This window comes from Cucurbita maxima, unplaced genomic scaffold, assembly GCF_002738345.1.
Source record: "Cucurbita maxima cultivar Rimu unplaced genomic scaffold, Cmax_1.0 Cma_Scf00015, whole genome shotgun sequence".
NCBI lineage: Eukaryota > Viridiplantae > Streptophyta > Magnoliopsida > Cucurbitales > Cucurbitaceae > Cucurbita > Cucurbita maxima.
The window spans coordinates 4,759,899-4,777,654 of NW_019272031.1; the positions used below are offsets into that span (position 1 = coordinate 4,759,899).

A 17,756-nucleotide genomic window follows, 5' to 3' on the forward strand; every position below is an offset into this window, starting at 1 on the left:
TTTTTTTTTTTTTTTTTTTTTTTTTTTTTTGTTATAATTCATTATTTGTCTTGGTGGCTGATGTTGTCGTTTTGTTTGGTTTAAGATCTGTTCTTCTCGGTTTTTGTCGCTAAAATACTACTGGTTCCTACTGTTCACATAGTAGAGTAGAATGTTGTTTAGTAGTATCATGTCTCGAAAAATCTTCTTCCTAATTTTCAGTAGCACAGTTTTAAATAGTTCCGGTTATGAAGCTGGATGATTCGGTTCATTCATTGAATCTCAGGATTACATGCATTGGAAATGCAGACGGAGTCAATACATTCTTTCTTATCTATTATGTTTAGATGTGGAAATGTAGGATGTAGTGTACATCAGTGTTTAAGATGTGCATAGTTCTTAAACTGTCCGTCCACAGGTACTTTCTTTGCTTCCCCACTATGAAGGAAAATCTGTCTTGGAACTTGGAGCTGGAATCGGCCGTTTTACTAGCGAATTAGCACTGAAGGCTGGCCAGCTTATTGCTCTGGATTTCATAGAAAATGCTATAAAGAAGGTAAGGTTTAACATCTATCCATATTGTACCAATACGCGACTGCTGTTTTACACTTGCACGGAATTATTTTTTCATCTTATCATCTTAATGTTCTAACTGTAGAATGAAAGCATCAACAGCCACCACAAGAACGTCAAGTTCCTATGTGCAGATGTGACTTCTCCAGAGCTTAGCATTTCCAATGGATCAATTGATTTGATATTCTCCAATTGGCTGCTAATGTACTTGTCTGATGAGGAGGTACTGCCTATCTTTTGGTGCTATTGGAGCCCCTGGATGCACACTACATGAGATCTGAGTCTTCGATTTATGACTTGTGATGCATTGTTGATAGAATGAGAAAATCAGAAAATGTTTTACACTTTTGTATATGCATGCTTTCTAGTTGGTTGTTTGTTCAAGATTAGAGTATTTGGAGTCGTTTTCTATTTGGGGTCTTAAAAATCCAGATCCAAACTCTCCTTGAAAGTGAAATGGTGTTAGGCTATTGCCTAGTCTGCGAAAGCTGTGGCTAATTCTTAGATCCACCAAGGAGTGAACTGAATAATATATGCATTATATCTTCGCTGCTATGGAACATAGTCAGGTTGGTTTGTTAAATAACACAAAAAGTCTGTCTAGCACGAACTATTTCAGATTTCTTTTTGTCAATCCAGGTGGCAAAAAGAAATTCAGGTTTTAATTTTTTTTTTTTCTTCATTGTAGCTGTTATGTAAGTGTAATCTATTCTGCTCTATACTGTTCTCTTTTGTTGCTAGGTGAAATTTTCTTCAGCTATTTTCATTTCAGAGACAAAGTTCTTCTATTGGATAAACATTAAATCCTTGAGTTTAATTTTTTGCTATCTTAGTTAGATTTAGACTAAGCCTGCTTATTTTTTATTATCCTTCCAAAAAACTGATTCATTGTCATAATCATAGGTGGAGAATTTGGCTGCAAGGATGATTAAATGGTTGAAGGTTGGTGGATATGTCTTCTTCAGAGAGTCATGTTTTCATCAGTCTGGAGACTCTAAGCGCAAATACAACCCCACACATTATAGGGAACCCAGATTTTACACAAAGGTCGTTTCCGTCTCTGCTTTTTTTATTAGTTTCATTAGTTTTTTTTAGCCCCTATGATACCTTGAGATTTTGTGTATTAACTATATGACAATGTCTATTTCTCATCGTTCAACTTCAACAGAGCATCATCATTTAAAAAATTAAAAAAAATCAACAGATTGTCTTCTGATGACGTCGTGCTGGAATTATGATTATAAAAACGAATGAGGTGCCATGGACAGTTCATATATGCATTATTCCTGATTTTATAGTATATAAAAAAGAAGTGTTTTTCTAGGTTGACAATCCTAGCATAATAGACTCCATCTGCTAAACTTTTCTGATTCAAAATGGTGTTTACTATGTATATGGTTATGTTGTTGTCTCTTGAAGAAGTATGTCTGATGTGTGCCAGGTTGATTTCCTATTTGGCTTTTATGTAAAGTTTTTATATTTATACGTGGCATGTGAGTGCTTAGCATTTAGATTATGGTATTCACAGCTTGAACTTTTATTTATCTACTTATTTTTACATCATCTGCAGATTTTTAAGGATTGCCAAATACGTGATGAGTGTGGAAACTCCTATGAACTATCCCTTGTAAGCAGCAAATGTATAGGAGCTTATGTACGAACTAAGAAGAACCAAAACCAGGTACTTACTGGCGGAAGTTGTTCTAATTATTCCTTTTAATGTTTCTTTATGTTTATTACTAACAAAGTTTACATTTCATTTTTACTTAGATTTGCTGGATATGGCAGAAAGTCTTTTCACAGGAAGACAGAGGATTCCAGAGGTTTTTAGATAATGTTCAATATAAATGTAATGGCATCCTGCGCTACGAGCGTGTATTTGGTCAAGGTTTTGTCAGTACAGGAGGAATAGGTAAGCCTTATTATTTAAGCCTCTTCTTCTGCTCTGCTGCCATTATCTCTCTAATCTTTTCAATGGGAATGTACTTTGATGATTTAATAAAATTATGTCAGCACATTGAAATTTGAGAATATTTTTGGCAATATTTCGACCACTCAAGTAATCAATGTGTCGTCTAATTGAGGAGGGCAAGTTATGAAAATCTGTTGAGACATCCGAATACCAAATGTTCTATGCTAGATAAATTTAAGCTTGAGACCTGTGAACGAAAGGGTTCTTTAGTGATTGATCTATTTATATATTTATTTTTTATAAGAAACAATTTCATTGTTACACAAATTACTCTATTTGATTTAATTGGTATTTATTAAGTTTCTAGCTTTTCCGTTTATGTAGAGACCACCAAAGAATTTGTTTCAAAGCTAGAGCTGAAGCCTGGTCAAAAAGTTTTGGATGTTGGTTGTGGCATTGGGGGAGGTGACTTTTACATGGCAGAGAACTTCGATGTCGAGGTTGTTGGCATTGATCTCTCCATCAATATGATTTCTTTTGCTCTTGAGCGGGCCATTGGACGCAAATGCCCAGTTGAATTCGAGGTTGCCGATTGTACCAAAAAAACCTATCCAGATAATACTTTCGACGTAATATACAGCCGGGACACAATATTACACATTCAAGTAAGAAATATCTTCTTGTTCCTCCGCCATCTTGTTTTTGACTAATTATGTTGAACTGGTTGACAATTTCCCAACTCAGCATTTTGTACAACAAATGAACCTCATGTTCTTGTCCAGACACACACACACATATATATTGATATATAAACTTCATTTTCCTTTATGCATTTATTGGAAATTATTAGAATGTTTTTATTGTACATAATTGATAATTTGATCAAACTACAGATCATTACCGTATAAAATGATGTTTCAATAAGGTAATCCTGCAAGATATGTCTGTTATAATCGGTCATTTAGCGTATTTGTTTTTCCCTTTCTTTCTCTTTGGAGTCTGCATATTCAATATCTGAACTATTAATCTATTGCAGGATAAACCTGCGCTGATGAAATCCTTTTACAAATGGTTGAAGCCAGGAGGTAAGGTTCTTATCAGTGATTATTGCAGAAGCGGTGGAACTCCTACAGACGAGTTTGCTGAGTATATCAAGCAGAGAGGTTATGATCTACATGATGTAAAGGCATATGGACAGGCAAGTTCAACCATCTCATTCACCCCTCCCATGGTCAGTGTCTATTGTTTTCTAACCATGCAAGCTCATCATTGATTTTACATCTTCAACAGATGCTGAGAGATGCTGGCTTTGATGAGGTTATTGCCGAGGATCGCACCGATCAGGTATTATTGTTTGCTCATTAAATCCATAGCAGTGAAAACTATGATGATGATGTGCTTCTGTATCTGAAGATCTACATGTTTGCACCTCAGTTCATTCGAGTTTTGCAAAGCGAATTAAGTACTATAGAAAAGGAGAAGGAGGAATTCGTTCAGGACTTCTCTGCAGTGAGTTTTCACATTTTTCTCACACTTATGCTGTAGTATTTACTTATATTTTGGTGTTTTTTCCCTCACTCACTTGGGGGATTTGGGTTTAATTCAGGAGGACTACAACGAAATAGTAGATGGTTGGAAAGCAAAACTAGCCCGGAGCTCCACCGGTGAGCAAAGATGGGGACTCTTCATTGCCAAGAAAAAGTGCTCATAATTTATGCTTTATTTTTATTGCAGTTTTTGTTTGAAATCATTTGGAACCTGAGTTTCCTTGCTTCATTTCATACACAAACAATCTCCTTTTTAGAATAATTAAAAGATGTGCATATCACTATTTTGTATGTCTTTTGCTTCAACCATGTAGGTGGAAATCGAACCATCAACTTTTGGAAGGTAACAATGTCTAATGTACTCAAATATTGATAGCGGTTGGCTGGCTTTTAGTCGTGTATTAGGTATTGATAAGTCGCTGTTAAGTGGACCACGAACATTTGTGATTGTGAATTGTGCTGTGGCATGGGGTATGGAAAAGATTCTAGGCCTCTTGTCCACACCCTTGCCTTTGCTCATTCACGTGGAACTTTATTCAAAATTTCCTTGTCACCTTCACATTCACGTCTCTACTAGTTACAGCTTTTCATGTTATATTTGGTGTGTCATCCTTTCACGAGGTGGCATTGAACATTTTCCTCACCAACTGTATAATTGTCCTTTTCTAAAAAGTTTATTTCTAATCTTTGTTTTAGAAACATAAAATTTACCCGATTTAAAATCAAAATTATCAAATGGTAAAACAATGAATTTCAATCAAATTTTATCTCTACCATGATTACATTACCTAAAAGGAAAAACAATCTATCTTACGCAAACTACTAGTAAAGGCACTTCTCAATCCTTCTTTGTTCTCTCTTCATGCTTTAATTTCAAAATTTTGCAATTTCTATACACTAAATGGATCATCGAACTTTATGTTTGCTTGGGCCATATTTTTAATTCTCTTTATTTTGGGTCCATATTAGTTAAAAGGTGTAATGCCACTGCCTTTCCCAAAGTCTTTCTTAATTATGATTTTCTAATAACTCTCGCGAATATGGTCTCATTTCATTCATATATCTCTCATTTACTCGGCTCCAGAACCACCCATCTAAATAAGAAAGGAGAAAGGGATAGAACGACCCCATCTGAATAAGGAAGGGGAAGGGGAGAAATGGGTGAGAACGACCCCATCTAAATAAGAAAGGGGGAAGGAGAAATGGGTGGGGAAGGAGAAATGGGTGAGTATAAAAATGAATAAGAAAGTGGAAGGAGAAACGGGTGAGTATAAAAATACTCCGTAAGCAATATATTTGTAGGCTCTAATCGCACAAAAGGGGAAGGAGAGTACTCAAATGAATAAGAAAGAGGAAGGAGAAAGGAGAAAGTGGTGAGTATAAATATATATTTGGATGGTGTATGTTGTTGGTACCTGAAAGTTTATGTCCTTGTAAAATCATGTAAGCAGAAGGAAATCAAGCAAAAGAAAACAGGAAGAGCTGCATGCATGAGAAAAAATAGCACGAAAAGGGCATATTTTTAATCTGCTATCTGTGTTGAAATTTCAGAACACAGCATAAAAATGGCATATTTTTCTGTACAAGAAAGATTTGATTAAAAAAAGAGGAAGTGGGTGTAGAGAGTACGTGGGTGCAGCCTATCTGAGATGGTGAAAATGGGGATTTGATTAAAAAACGCATAACATTCATTCTGAAGAACTCACAAACCCTAAACTTCTGTCTGTTTGTGTTTTTTTTTTTTTTTAAAAAAAAACATAATGGTTCATAAATCTCTTAGCTCAGCTGCTAATTCACTGCAAAGCCTGTCTGCTTCGCTATAATTTCTAATGTTTTCCTCTTCTCTCTCTCACAACCATGCACTGCAAACTTCATTAAACGGACATGACTGCATAAAGTTGTGGGGTTTTCAGAGACAAGACATCCTCATTTTTCTCACTCTAATCAGAACTCTAAATGGGTTTAAGAGTCAACCACACTCATCAATTATAGGACCCCATTTGACTCGACCTTGGGTTCCTCACTAAAACCTATAAACTTTTGATTTTAATGTTTCTGTAAGATGAGTGGAGATGAGACATGGGTATGAGATTGTGTCATGGCATCTCTAGCTTAGCTTACAAAGGTCAGCCATACACTTAGATCCACTTGAGTGCTCGCTAACCTCAGTCAAAATGTATTGTGATACTTGAGTAAAAATAGTAGTACATGAATGAACCGATACCACATTTAAATATGTAACAGTCTAAGCATATCGCTAGCGCACACGTTTTAAACCCTTGAGAGAAAGTCCAAAAAGGAAAGCCCATAAATGACATTATCTGCTAGCAGTGGTCTTCGACTGTTATAAATGATATTAGAACCGGACACTGGGTGGTCTTCGACTGTCAATCCATCTTATGCCTAGAAATGTCGGGATAACAGATTTCTAGAGGTTTGAACGTATGATGATCGATCATTATATGATTCTACCATTAGACTTTATAGGGCCAAACGAACTAAAGAAATGCCAAAAGCACCATTAGAAGTTAAAGTCCACCCTATGGGAATTCATCCATCTTTCGATTGGTTTGTGCAGAAGAAATTAATTCGGGAGCGGTTTGTTTAACATTTTGGGAGCAAAATAATGTAAACTTAAAAGTATAAGACAGATGTGTACCACTTAGAACATCTATAATTACAGGGTTTGGTGAGATGAATTAATCCTATAGGCCATAACCAAATTTATAACATTGCCACCATTAATGCAAACAAAAATAGCCACACGTAGGTACCAACATTAATACAAACAAAATGTAGCTAAGTCGTTAAGATATCTGCCTACCTTTTCTTTAATGTCAAAGAACTAATCCCCACTCGATGTATAGCTCAGTCTTAACGTTGGTCTCACGAATGCATGTTTCCACACCTTTATAAGAAATGAATTTTTTGTTCTCTTCTTCAATCAATGTAAGATATTACAATCCATCCCCCGAGAGGATTTAGGGTTTAGAGTTTGGAGGTTAGCATCCTCGTGGTGTGATGTTTCGTTCCCTTCTTCAACTGATGTGAGATCTCACGATCCACTCCCTTAGGGGGCCCAGCGTCTTTACTCCTCTCTAATCGATGTGGGATTTCACAATTCACCCCCTTGGAGGTCAGCATCCTTGTGGTGTGATGTTTCGTTCCTCTCTCAAACCGATGTGAGATCTCACGATCCACCCCCTTGAGGGTCAACATTCTCATTGGCACACCGCCTGGTGTCTCTGTTTTCCCTTCTGAACTTCCCCTAAAGATGTTAAAATGCGTCTACTAGAAAAATGTTTCAATATAGTTATAAGAAATGTTTCGTTTCTCTCGAATTGATATGAAATCTCAGGTTGATCCGAGTCATTTTCAATTAATGATATCTTAAACATCCAAGTTTAGAAATTGAAATGGACAAAAAGAAGTGAAAAAAAGAAAAAAAAAAAGTAATAGTAGAGGAGGGTAGGGAGACAAAAAGGGTGTTTGATTACGTATTGAAATCAGAGAATTGGAATCTATTCTTACTTTGTTTCCAAACGATCCTTTGTTTCTTCCATTCTTTTCCTTCTGATTCTCACTTTTATTTTCTGCTCATTTCTACACATTACTTAACTCTTCCAACACATTTCATTCTTGGTCAACAACATTACAAACCAAAGACAAAAAGCTGTCTTGTTTTGCAGACAAGTTGACTTCCCATCTTCTCTCAACTGTTCAAAAAAAAAAAAAAAAAAAAAAATATCTGCGCACAGTAAACTTGAACGGTTACCTCCTAATTCTTCTCCTTTTGAACTCATTTTGAATTCACTAATGGGACAAATAATTTAAGTTATAATTTTGTTGATTCATTTGATTGAAGGTGAAATGGGTTTGTCTTAAACATCCAAACCTTCTTTGTGGGTCGTTTTTTGTTTTTTTATGGAGAATTTGATGGAGATTGTGATGGGGTTTGGTGTTATTATTAATTGTGATAATGTAATAGAGAGAGAGAGAGAGAGAGAGAGAGAGAGAGAGAGAGAGAGAGAGAGAGGGTAGGGTTCTGAGAAGGTGCAGTGTGTAGCCCCTTGGCCCTCTCCCCAACCAGCCCCTTCTCTTTCTTTTCTTTCCTTCCCACAAATAATTAAACAATTATTATGCCTTTCATTTCAAATGCTTGCCTTCTCTCAGAGAGAGAGAGAGAGAGAGAGAGAGGCTCGAAAATTGAGTCATTCCTATCATAATGACCAAAGGACTATGGATTCAGAGAGAGAGAGAGAGAGAAAAGATACAAATAAATAAACTGCATGGGGGTAGCAGGCAATGGATTCAGATATTGGACGTCCATTAACTTCTATCTCTTAAAATACGACAAAATAAAGTGTTGTATTGTATCTATTATAGATGTCTATTTAATTCTTTCATTCGTTCCTATGAAAATAAACGAAGAATTTTGTAGGAATAAGAAATGAAATAGAAGAAGATGTTTCCGTTTTTGTCCTAACGAACTATGGCAATTCTTTTTCGTATATCCAATTGGGTTAGTCATATTGTAGCAGTCGGGTCGAATAATTCATAATTTTGTTTTTTTGAAGGGAGAGATTTGTTGTGATTAGAGGAGAGAGCGGAAGGTAGAGTGAAGGTGATAGAAGAGGGTAAAATAAGGGTATGGTGGCGTACACAAAATGCAGCAAAAATGAATGAGAGAGAGAAGAGACAAAGGAAATGGGTATGTGAGAGAGAGAGAAGATGAGGGGCAGTTTGGATTTAGAATAAGATTGATAGCCACAACACATTAGGATTACAATTAATGACAGACCGCCCTCCCCCAGAGAGAGACAGACAGAGAATTTGAGAGAGAGAGAGAGAGAGAGAGAGAGAGAGAGAGAAACAGAGAGAGAGACAGAGACAGAGAGAGAAAGAGAGAGAGAGAGAGAGTGTCTTAATAATGTATGTATGTGTGATGAGGCTTATCATAACCCTCATCATCGTCAAGTCGTTTTACATTCACTTCTCCCAAAAAAAACAAAAACAAAAAACCCTCTCCCCAGAATTCCACGCCTCTCTCTCTCTCTCTCTCCCAAAAAGAAACCCTTTCACAATTTCAGCTCAAACTATCCCACCAAGCTTTAATTCCCACTCTCTATATATTACCCATCACTTCTTTCTTCTCTATACAGATTGGGAGAGTTGGGAGAGATTCAGAGAGAGAGATTGGGAGAGAGATTGAGAGAGATTGAGAGAGAGAGAGGGTTCCCACTCAAAAAGTTTGAATTTTTTTACACCCTTTGAGCTCTACTTTGCAATCCCATTAAAGGGTTACTACCAATTTAGTATTATTAGTTGTTTTTTGACGAACATGTGGATGATGGGTTACAATGACGGCGGAGATTTGAACTTTTCTTCCGATTCATTCAATGCCCGGAAGCTTCGACCTCTCATTCCTCGCCCTCTCTCTTCTCCCTCCACCAACGATTTCTTCTCTCAATTTTATCAAATGGGTACTTTCAAAATCTCTCCTTTTTTGCATTACTTTCCTTCAAATCCCTTAAGATTCACCAGATTTTAATGTTCTGTAGGGACTGATCAGAGCAAGAGAGAGTTGAATAATGCACCACCGCCGCCGGTCGTCGTAAGCTCGCGGTGGAATCCGACGCCGGAGCAGTTGAGATTGCTGGAGGAATTGTACCGCCGGGGGACTCGAACACCGTCCGCCGACCAGATTCAACATATCACCGCTCAGCTCCGCCGTTTTGGGAAGATCGAAGGGAAGAACGTGTTCTATTGGTTTCAGAATCACAAAGCTAGAGAGCGGCAGAAACGCCGCCGTCAGATGGAATCTTCCGACCAGTCGATTTGCGACATTGAAATCCTCGAACGGAAAGATTCAGGTAACAAAGAATCCGACCATTTGAAATGTCTTTTGTTCATGATTTTGTGAAATTTAAGCGATAAAAAAGGAAGAAAATTGATGTGTTTGAGCCCGTGACATAGATTTTGTCGCGAAGAGGCACAAATTTTGTCTTTGGGAGTTGTTCTAAACATTCTATTTGTTTGTTGATATGTAAAGTCGTATTCTTTTTGTCTTACTTTTTGTCAACAGGGTCGGGTAGGACAGTCTATGAAGTTGAACACACCAAGAACTGGCCTACCTCTACAAACTGCCGTACACTTGTGGAGGTTTCTATTTTCTCTCTCACTTTTTTGTGTTCTAATAAAAACCCCATTTTTACAACAAATCATGCTTTATCCTTATGTTTAGCATAAGTTTTCGTGGCTTTACGCTTACTTATATGTTCTCGATCTTCATTTTTCTCTTAATTAGCCAATGTGAGCCTTTAATAATATCCATCTCGGATAAAGTAACGTTGAGTTTCTTCCTAAATAGTTAGTACTATTCGGGTCAACTCTTTTTTTCCATGGATCTTTACTATGAAGATACCTCGAGACTCACAACTTCTTTGTTCGACACCTGAAAATTCTATTGAGCTATTCGGGTCAACTCCGTTTGAGACTTGCAACTTCTTTGTTTGACACCAAAAATTCTATTGAGCTATTTGGGTCGACTCCTTTTCTCCATGGATTTTCACTATGAAGATATCTTCGAGACTCACTCACAACATCTTTGTTCGACACCCGAAAATTCTATTGAGATATCTGCCTTTTCTCTATGGATTTTCACTACGAAGATACAACTTCTTTGTTCAACACCTGAAAATTCTATTGAGCTATCCGAGTCGACTCGTTTTCTCCACGGATCTTCATTACGAGGACACATTTGAGACTCACAACTTTCTTTGTTCGATGCTCGAAAATTCTATTGAGCTATCTGGGTCAACTCCGTTTCTCCTTTTCTCCACGGATTTTTGATGGGAAGACACCTTTGAGACTCACAACTTCTTTATTTGACCACCCGAAAATTCTTTGAGCTATCCGGGTCAACTCCTTTTCTCCATAGATCTTCACTAAGGCTCACAACTTTTTTGTTCGACACTCAAAAATTTCATTAAGCCGGTCTAATAGAGCTGATCAACACCTCTGAAACTGAAATAATCTTCATGTTAATTAGTCAACATCGGCTCTCGAACATAGTTTGTCTAGAAGAATGTTTGGTGATGATTATTCAAACCATCCCATGCATGAAATGATGAGGTAATGGGAAGGGTAGCTTTAAGGTGAAAAAGTTATTATAGCGTGTGATAAAGAAAAGATGTTGAAGAAGGAAGATGGAAGGGAACAAAAAGCTTAGCTTAGTTTGTTGGGAAATGAAAAGGCTCCAAAAGCTGCATTCCTTCCTTTCTGTCGGCTCTATACCTCCCTCCCCCTCTTATCAAACTTTGAACATCATCTCCTCTGCGTCTTTTCATGCCATCACGACCCTCCACAATAAGTATGATGTTGTTCAATTTGAGCATAACCTCTCGTGCCTTTGCTTTGGGCTTTCTTAAAAGGGGCTCGCATTACTTACTTACAAACCCATGATCATTCTCTAAATTCTCACAGGAATCTCTTCCAATTCAACGCGCGCCAAAAGATAGCACCAGGACACAAAATGGATGCCTCCATTCTTCGGCAGCCACTCCCGGCGGTGTCGGTGGCGTTGGCATTGGCATTGGAGGCTGCAGGCAACTGATGATGAACACCGCCCCCATCGCCGCCACCACCACGACCGCCACAGTTACAACAATAATGCACCAAAATGATGGGGTTGAAGGATTAGAAGAATCAGAAACCCTACAACTTTTTCCATTGTGCAGTGAGACAAGAAATGGTGGGTGTGAAACAGTGGAAAGCTCAGGGATGAACAGTGCTAATGTGATGACTCCACTTCAGTTCTTTGAATTCCTTCCATTGAAGAATTGATTAAGGCATGAAGTGATTTACCAAAGCTTTGAAAGTTTGTTCTTTCTGTTTATGTGTAAGTTGATTGATGAATAGTTTGGTGAAATGTTTCTTTTCTTTTTCCCATTTGGGCTTTCAATTTCTTGTTTTAATCACAACTCCTAACCATAATTTTCAATTACCACAACTTAAAGGGACACAAATGAGAAGGACAACCCAAATAAATGACCATTTTTCATACACGCCATATGTTACAAACGTTTAATATTCTTAATCTTCATAATAATCTTAAAAATAGGTTGAGTTTTCGTTGTAGATTATATTTTCAGGTTGGTCGGGTTGACCCATCTAAAATAGTTCCAATCTAACCTAAATTGAAAGAAAATCCAACCGAGTTGTCCAAATTGTTCGAGTCATTGGTCAGAAAAGGTTTAAGACGAGACATTATAACTTATCATGCCTCGTATTTTGATAGAGTCGTGGTTTCTTTAAACTTAAAGATGATTATCAATTTTGGAGATAATCTTTAAACCATTTTAATTTTCTCGACATAATTGAAGCATACCCTAGAAACCGATCTTACAAATACTTTTCAACATTGGGAGATCCCACATCGGGTGAACAGAGGAACGAAACATTCCATGTAAGAGTGTGAAAACCTCTCGACTTACGGTAATACATAACAAGCCAAAGCGAACAATATCTAGTAGCGATGAATTTGAACGGTTGCAATCCCATTTCTAATCGAAATGAGTTGAATGGGGTTGTGAGAAGAGTAATTAATGTAAAATGGAGGGTTGAGAAATGGAAAGGCAATAAAATGAATGAATTAAAGAAGGGTGTAAGAAGAAAAAGAGAATGAAAGAAGAGAGGGTTTAAGTGAATTTATGAGCGATGGCAGAAGGAAGGAAGGAAGGAGGGAAGGAAGGAAGGCAAGAGGAGCAGCGGTGTGGCAGTGTGGTTGGGCCATATAAATCTGAAATACTAACACAGTAGAAAGTGACAAGACTTCAGCTTGGTTCCTTTGGTTGGACATATAATAACATCATATTCACACAAACCCCACCACAAGTTTCCCCTTAATGCACTCACTTACACCCACCATTCTTACATCCCTTTCTTCTCTCTCTCTCCTTATTCTTCGTCATCACCTCATCATCGAGCTTTCGTTATGGTATATATTTTCGACCAAAACATCAAAAGTTTAAATTTTTATGTTGGGTTAACTAACTCTTTCGAGCTTCCCCTCAAGGTTGTAGCCTAACGTCCTCGCTGGCACGTCACCTGATATTTGGCTCTGATATCATTTGGAACAACCTAAGCCCACTGCTCACAAATATTATTTTTTGTGAGTTTCCCAGCCCAACGTTCTTGTTATCACACTCTCTTATGTTTGGATCTAATACCATTTGTAACCACCTAAACCCACTACTAACATATATTATCCTTTGTGAGCTTTCTCTTTTGAGCTTCCTAGCCCAATGTTCTTGTTATCCCACTGTCTTGTGTTTGGATCTAATACCATTTATAACAACCTAAGTTTACTACTAGTAGATATTGTCTTTTTTGAGCTTCCCTTTTGGACTTCTCGTGAAGGTTTTAAAATGTGTCAGTTAAAGAGAGGTTTCCATACCCTTATAAGAATGTTTAGTTCTCCTTTCTAACCGAAATGAGATCTCATAGTTGACATGTTTTTGAACTACACCAAAATTATCTATTTTCTCTCTCTCTCTCTCTCTCTTGTTGTACCTATTTCAAAACTCGAACAATCTTTCAGTATCTACATAGTAAGTCCACTTCTAGATGAGTGTTCTCTTATTTCGACTTTTATAGTGCCTATAGTAGCATAACCAAGTCAATGATAAGCGATGTTCTGTCATTTCTTGTGGTTCCTGGGCCTGGAGGAAGATTCTTGTTGGGCCACTAAAGAGCCCAAGCCCAAATGCATAGCTTATCTTGAGAAAGTTCTTTCTAGGCCCAAAAGTGGAAGCTCACTAACAAATTCTTTTTCCTTTTATTATTTCTTTTGTATATATATATATTTTAAATTATTTAAAAAAGAAAAAATCATGAGTCTGTGGTCTGAGTGAGACAGTCGAATTGTGAATGTTTGATTAATCCACCACACCTAAATGGTGTGAAAGTTATCTTATTTATAATCAAATGAATTACAAGGATATGGAAATAGTAATAAATGAAAATAACAATAAATGGAAAGACAGTCGAATTTGCCTTATAATAAAATATCAAATATAATATATATTGTAAACTATAATTTATTACTAAATATCTTTAACACCCCACCGCAAGCTAAGCGTCAGATTTAAACGAACGTGAAGCTTGAATCTGAAAAATTCAAAGAGGTTGAGAAACACTTTTCATGAAGATGCTAACAACCCGATTCTTGACCATCAAAAATTTGCAGAGAGATCGCCGCTCAGCGGCGATGCTGCCTTGGCTTCGGCGAGAATATGTCTAACCCATGAAGAGGGATTGTCGCTTAGCGACGATGCTGCCTTGGCTCTGGTGAGAATATTTCTAACCCCAAGAAGTAGAAGGGAAAACCTAAAGCAAGGGACAAAGACAATGCTGAAGCCGGAAGAGTCGCCACATTGGGCGAATGAACCAATTTTGGCGAGAAGGGCAGTTAGAAGAGTCGCCTCATCGGGCGAAGAAGCCAATTTTGGCAGGAAGGGCGGCGACAACTTGGTTGGCGAATAGGCCAGTGCGGCACCCAGATTCCGAAGGTAAATCTCTGCAAAAGGTTGATAGGTTTAGGTTAGGGTTTATGTGAAGGATGAAGGTTGATTGGGAAGAAAATGAGAGAGACTATATTGGCCAAGGGGAAAACCGATTGAGTTGGAAAAGGTGAGGTTGTATGTACAGAGTATGACGAAAGGTGATTTGGAGGTCAATAGGGTGGAACCGAAGAGTAATCAATCGGCTCCGACTACGGCAGCCATGAAGACTGCCCCTGCGGCGTCAAAACCAGCACGGATGGTGGAGAAGAAGATTAAAAGATTCAAAAGCCATTGAAAAGAAAGAATCGGGGTTGTTAAACCGAGATGGCTCTGATACCATATGAATGTTTGATTAATCCACCACACCTAAATGATGTGAAAGTTATCTTATTAAGGATATGAAAATAGTAATAAATGGAAAGATACCTCTAATAATAAGACAAATACTAGATATTTGCCTTATAATAAAATATCAAATATAATATATATTATAAACTATAATTTATTACTAAATATCCTTAAACGAATAAACGACCATTTTAATAGAAGAATCTCTTTTAGGACGACGTTAGCTTTGGTGTCGGACCCGGCTGAGAGAGACTAATTTTCTTTAGTTTAAAAAAAAGAGAGAAGGGTATAAAGGAAAATGTGGCCTTAACTTTGTTCACGTGCGGTGATCAGTAGCAGAGCCGTTGCACATTCAGATCCAAAAAGTGGAATAAAGCAATGTGAACCGTTGATGTGAAAAGATCGTAGGTTTGTACTCATTTTGCGCCATACGTGTGTACGGTGCTTTCTTTACCTAACTCACACGTGTCAATATTACAGTTGTTATTAATATCATCCTTCAATTATTTCTAAATAAATTCTCCTCATTAAATGTTTCATTGGCTCATCCAAGAATTCAAAACAGTTTGAATTTTGATAATATTTGTTAGAACACTAACAAAAATGTGCATTTTCTTAGTATCTTCCCTAATCGTTATAGCTAATTACTAGTAGTTATTGTCCTTCCTAGACCTCTCTTTTCGGACTTCCTCTTAAGATTTTAAAATGTATTCACCCGAGAGAGGTTTGCTCACACTCTTGTAAGGAATGTTTCATTTCCACTCCAATCATATGAGATCTTACAATCCATCTTCCTTGACGATCAACATGTTAGCTGGCACACTGCTCGGTATTTAATTTTGATATCATTTGTAATACCCGAATTCACCTGAAATGAAACATATTTTCATTTTCAATGGAGAATCTAAATGGGGAACAGCCATTAATTGGATCGTTGAAGAAAGTGAAATGCTTTAAAGTTTGAACCATGGAGGAGACAGCCCATATCTCTTTACATACTTTATTATAAATAAATAAATAACACTATTTTAGTCTCTCTTCTTACTTCATTTCAAAACCTTTATTAGTGATTAAAGTAAGCTAAAAATTTAAAGAGCAAATTAAACGTTTTTACATATTTAGATGCGATTTAATTTAAATATCTTGGATCATTTAAAACATGCGTGCAAAAAAATTGAGTCACAGTCAATGTTTTATCAACATTGTTACGAAGAACGTCCAAATTCGATGATATCGAGACCCCCAACACCAAAAAATAGTTTTTTGTTCGACTACTCTTCGCTTGCGGTCTTAGTCCTAATAACAAAACCAAACCAAACCAAACACTGCTTCTGACATCTTTGGGAACTGGGCAGCTTTGTCCATAAAGTCTCCATTTTTACTCATAAATGACTAATATCAATGCTAAAATAATGTCACTTCTTCCCATTCAATTATACAATTTTCAAAAAAGCCTCCAACCCATTTCAGCTTTCCCCACTAAAAGTTTAGATTTTGAGTATATCTCTATTGTTATGAAGCCTTTTGTAGAAGCTAAAATATAATCACGAAGATTTATACTCAGTGGACAATATCAAACCATCTTAAAGACTCGTTATTTCTTCACTATTTTTAGGCTCTGTTTCTATATAAACCCTCAACCCCAACAATTCTTTGTACTCAGCTATCAGTCATGAAGGTCTCTCTGGGATCTGTCGTTGCGCTCACTCTCTACACTCTCCTGACTTCCCACATTTCAGGTAACTAAACGAAGTTTTGGGGTTCTTATTTTGTTCAATGTGACTCAAATCCATGGCTTTGATTTCTCACAGTTTTGGTCTCCGCCACTACAATAACGCTTTACAACAAATGTTCTCACCCCGTTTGGCCTGGCATTCAGCCAAGTGCAGGCAAGCCCTTGTTGGCTAGAGGTGGTTTCAAGCTCCCACCCAACAAGGCTTACTCTCTGCACCTTCCACCTCTCTGGTCTGGCCGCTTCTGGGGCCGCCATGGCTGTGCTTTCGACGCATCTGGGCGAGGCAAGTGCGCTACAGGGGATTGTGGGGGAGCCCTTTTCTGCAATGGCATTGGCGGCACACCACCAGCTACTCTTGCTGAGATTACACTTGGAAATGACCAAGATTTCTATGATGTAAGCCTTGTTGATGGCTATAACTTAGCCATTTCCATTACTCCTTCGAAAGGCTCAGGGAAATGTAGCTATGCTGGGTGTGTTAGTGACCTTAACATGATGTGTCCTGTTGGTTTGCAAGTTAGATCTCATGATAACAGGAGAGTGATGGCCTGTAAAAGTGCTTGCTTTGCATTCAATTCTCCAAGGTATTGCTGCACAGGCAGCTTTGGGAACCCACAATCCTGCAAGCCGACTGCTTATTCTAAGATCTTCAAGGCTGCATGTCCTAAGGCTTACTCTTATGCTTATGATGATCCTACTAGCATTGCTACTTGTACTGGTGGAAACTATTTGGTCACTTTTTGCCCTCATCACGGTTAGAAAGAACCACATTTCTCTCTGCTTTTTCTGTTGTATATGCTACTTCTGGATAGGAGTTTATGAGGTTTGTATTGGCTTTTACTGATGCCAAGTTCCCAACTTTCTCTAGGAATTAATGGGTTTTGGCTTGTAGTAATGGGTGGTTTTGGTTATTTTGTGGTAATGGTTGGACTATGAATATGAGTTTAAAGGAACTAAGAAGCTCTAATTAAATTGCTAATCTGGGCACTTGCTTTTCACTGTCTGTTACGAACACTCTAAATTCAATCTTTAGCTGTGAAGTTAACCCAATGTTGCAATTTTCAATGCATTTGGTTGAATTATAAACATAATATGGA

At 37.5% G+C, this 17,756-nt stretch overlaps 3 protein-coding genes and 1 long non-coding RNA gene across 5 annotated transcripts in view; 3 read left to right on the plus strand and 1 right to left on the minus strand.

Annotated features, from left to right (window-relative positions):
• Positions 1-4,570, plus strand: part of LOC111490074 (phosphomethylethanolamine N-methyltransferase-like) — a 5,400-nt gene extending 830 nt beyond the window's left edge. For both annotated transcript variants that reach the window (XM_023138536.1, XM_023138537.1), the window contains exons 3-12: positions 398-535; positions 638-775; positions 1,456-1,599; positions 2,123-2,233; positions 2,323-2,464; positions 2,849-3,129; positions 3,501-3,662; positions 3,755-3,808; positions 3,899-3,973; positions 4,071-4,570. In XM_023138536.1, the coding sequence (XP_022994304.1) occupies positions 398-535; positions 638-775; positions 1,456-1,599; positions 2,123-2,233; positions 2,323-2,464; positions 2,849-3,129; positions 3,501-3,662; positions 3,755-3,808; positions 3,899-3,973; positions 4,071-4,175 (1,350 nt within the window). In that variant the 3' untranslated portion in view covers positions 4,176-4,570. The remainder of the gene's footprint in view (positions 1-397; positions 536-637; positions 776-1,455; positions 1,600-2,122; positions 2,234-2,322; positions 2,465-2,848; positions 3,130-3,500; positions 3,663-3,754; positions 3,809-3,898; positions 3,974-4,070) is intronic.
• A 4,377-nt stretch (positions 4,571-8,947) lies between these two features.
• LOC111490342 (WUSCHEL-related homeobox 1-like) lies at positions 8,948-11,974 on the plus strand. The gene is made up of 4 exons (XM_023138926.1): positions 8,948-9,494; positions 9,573-9,884; positions 10,097-10,173; positions 11,497-11,974. The coding sequence occupies exons 1-4, from the start codon at positions 9,353-9,355 to the stop codon at positions 11,854-11,856; spliced, it is 891 nt and encodes a 296-aa protein (XP_022994694.1). The 5' UTR covers positions 8,948-9,352; the 3' UTR covers positions 11,857-11,974.
• Positions 10,194-10,746, minus strand: LOC111490344. The gene is made up of 2 exons (XR_002719550.1): positions 10,687-10,746; positions 10,194-10,594 (listed from the first exon to the last, which is right to left on the minus strand). It is a non-coding gene; the product is annotated as an uncharacterized LOC111490344 (long non-coding RNA).
• A 4,563-nt stretch (positions 11,975-16,537) lies between the features above and the next one.
• On the plus strand, positions 16,538-17,641 carry LOC111490349 (thaumatin-like protein). Its single transcript, XM_023138931.1, has 2 exons — positions 16,538-16,663; positions 16,736-17,641. The coding sequence occupies exons 1-2, from the start codon at positions 16,597-16,599 to the stop codon at positions 17,416-17,418; spliced, it is 750 nt and encodes a 249-aa protein (XP_022994699.1). The 5' UTR covers positions 16,538-16,596; the 3' UTR covers positions 17,419-17,641.
• Positions 17,642-17,756: the final 115 nt, after the last annotated feature.

Bases quoted from the DNA above. Each gene is read 5' to 3' on its own strand.
- LOC111490342 (XM_023138926.1), top strand. From the start codon at position 9,353: ATGTGGATGATGGGTTACAATGACGGCGGAGATTTGAACTTTTCTTCC. The intron at 9,885-10,096 runs GTAACAAAGAAT...TTTTGTCAACAG, and splicing joins CCTCGAACGGAAAGATTCAG to GGTCGGGTAGGACAGTCTAT. The intron at 10,174-11,496 runs GTTTCTATTTTC...AAATTCTCACAG, and splicing joins ACTGCCGTACACTTGTGGAG to GAATCTCTTCCAATTCAACG.
- LOC111490349 (XM_023138931.1), top strand. From the start codon at position 16,597: ATGAAGGTCTCTCTGGGATCTGTCGTTGCGCTCACTCTCTACACTCTC. The intron at 16,664-16,735 runs GTAACTAAACGA...GATTTCTCACAG, and splicing joins CCTGACTTCCCACATTTCAG to TTTTGGTCTCCGCCACTACA.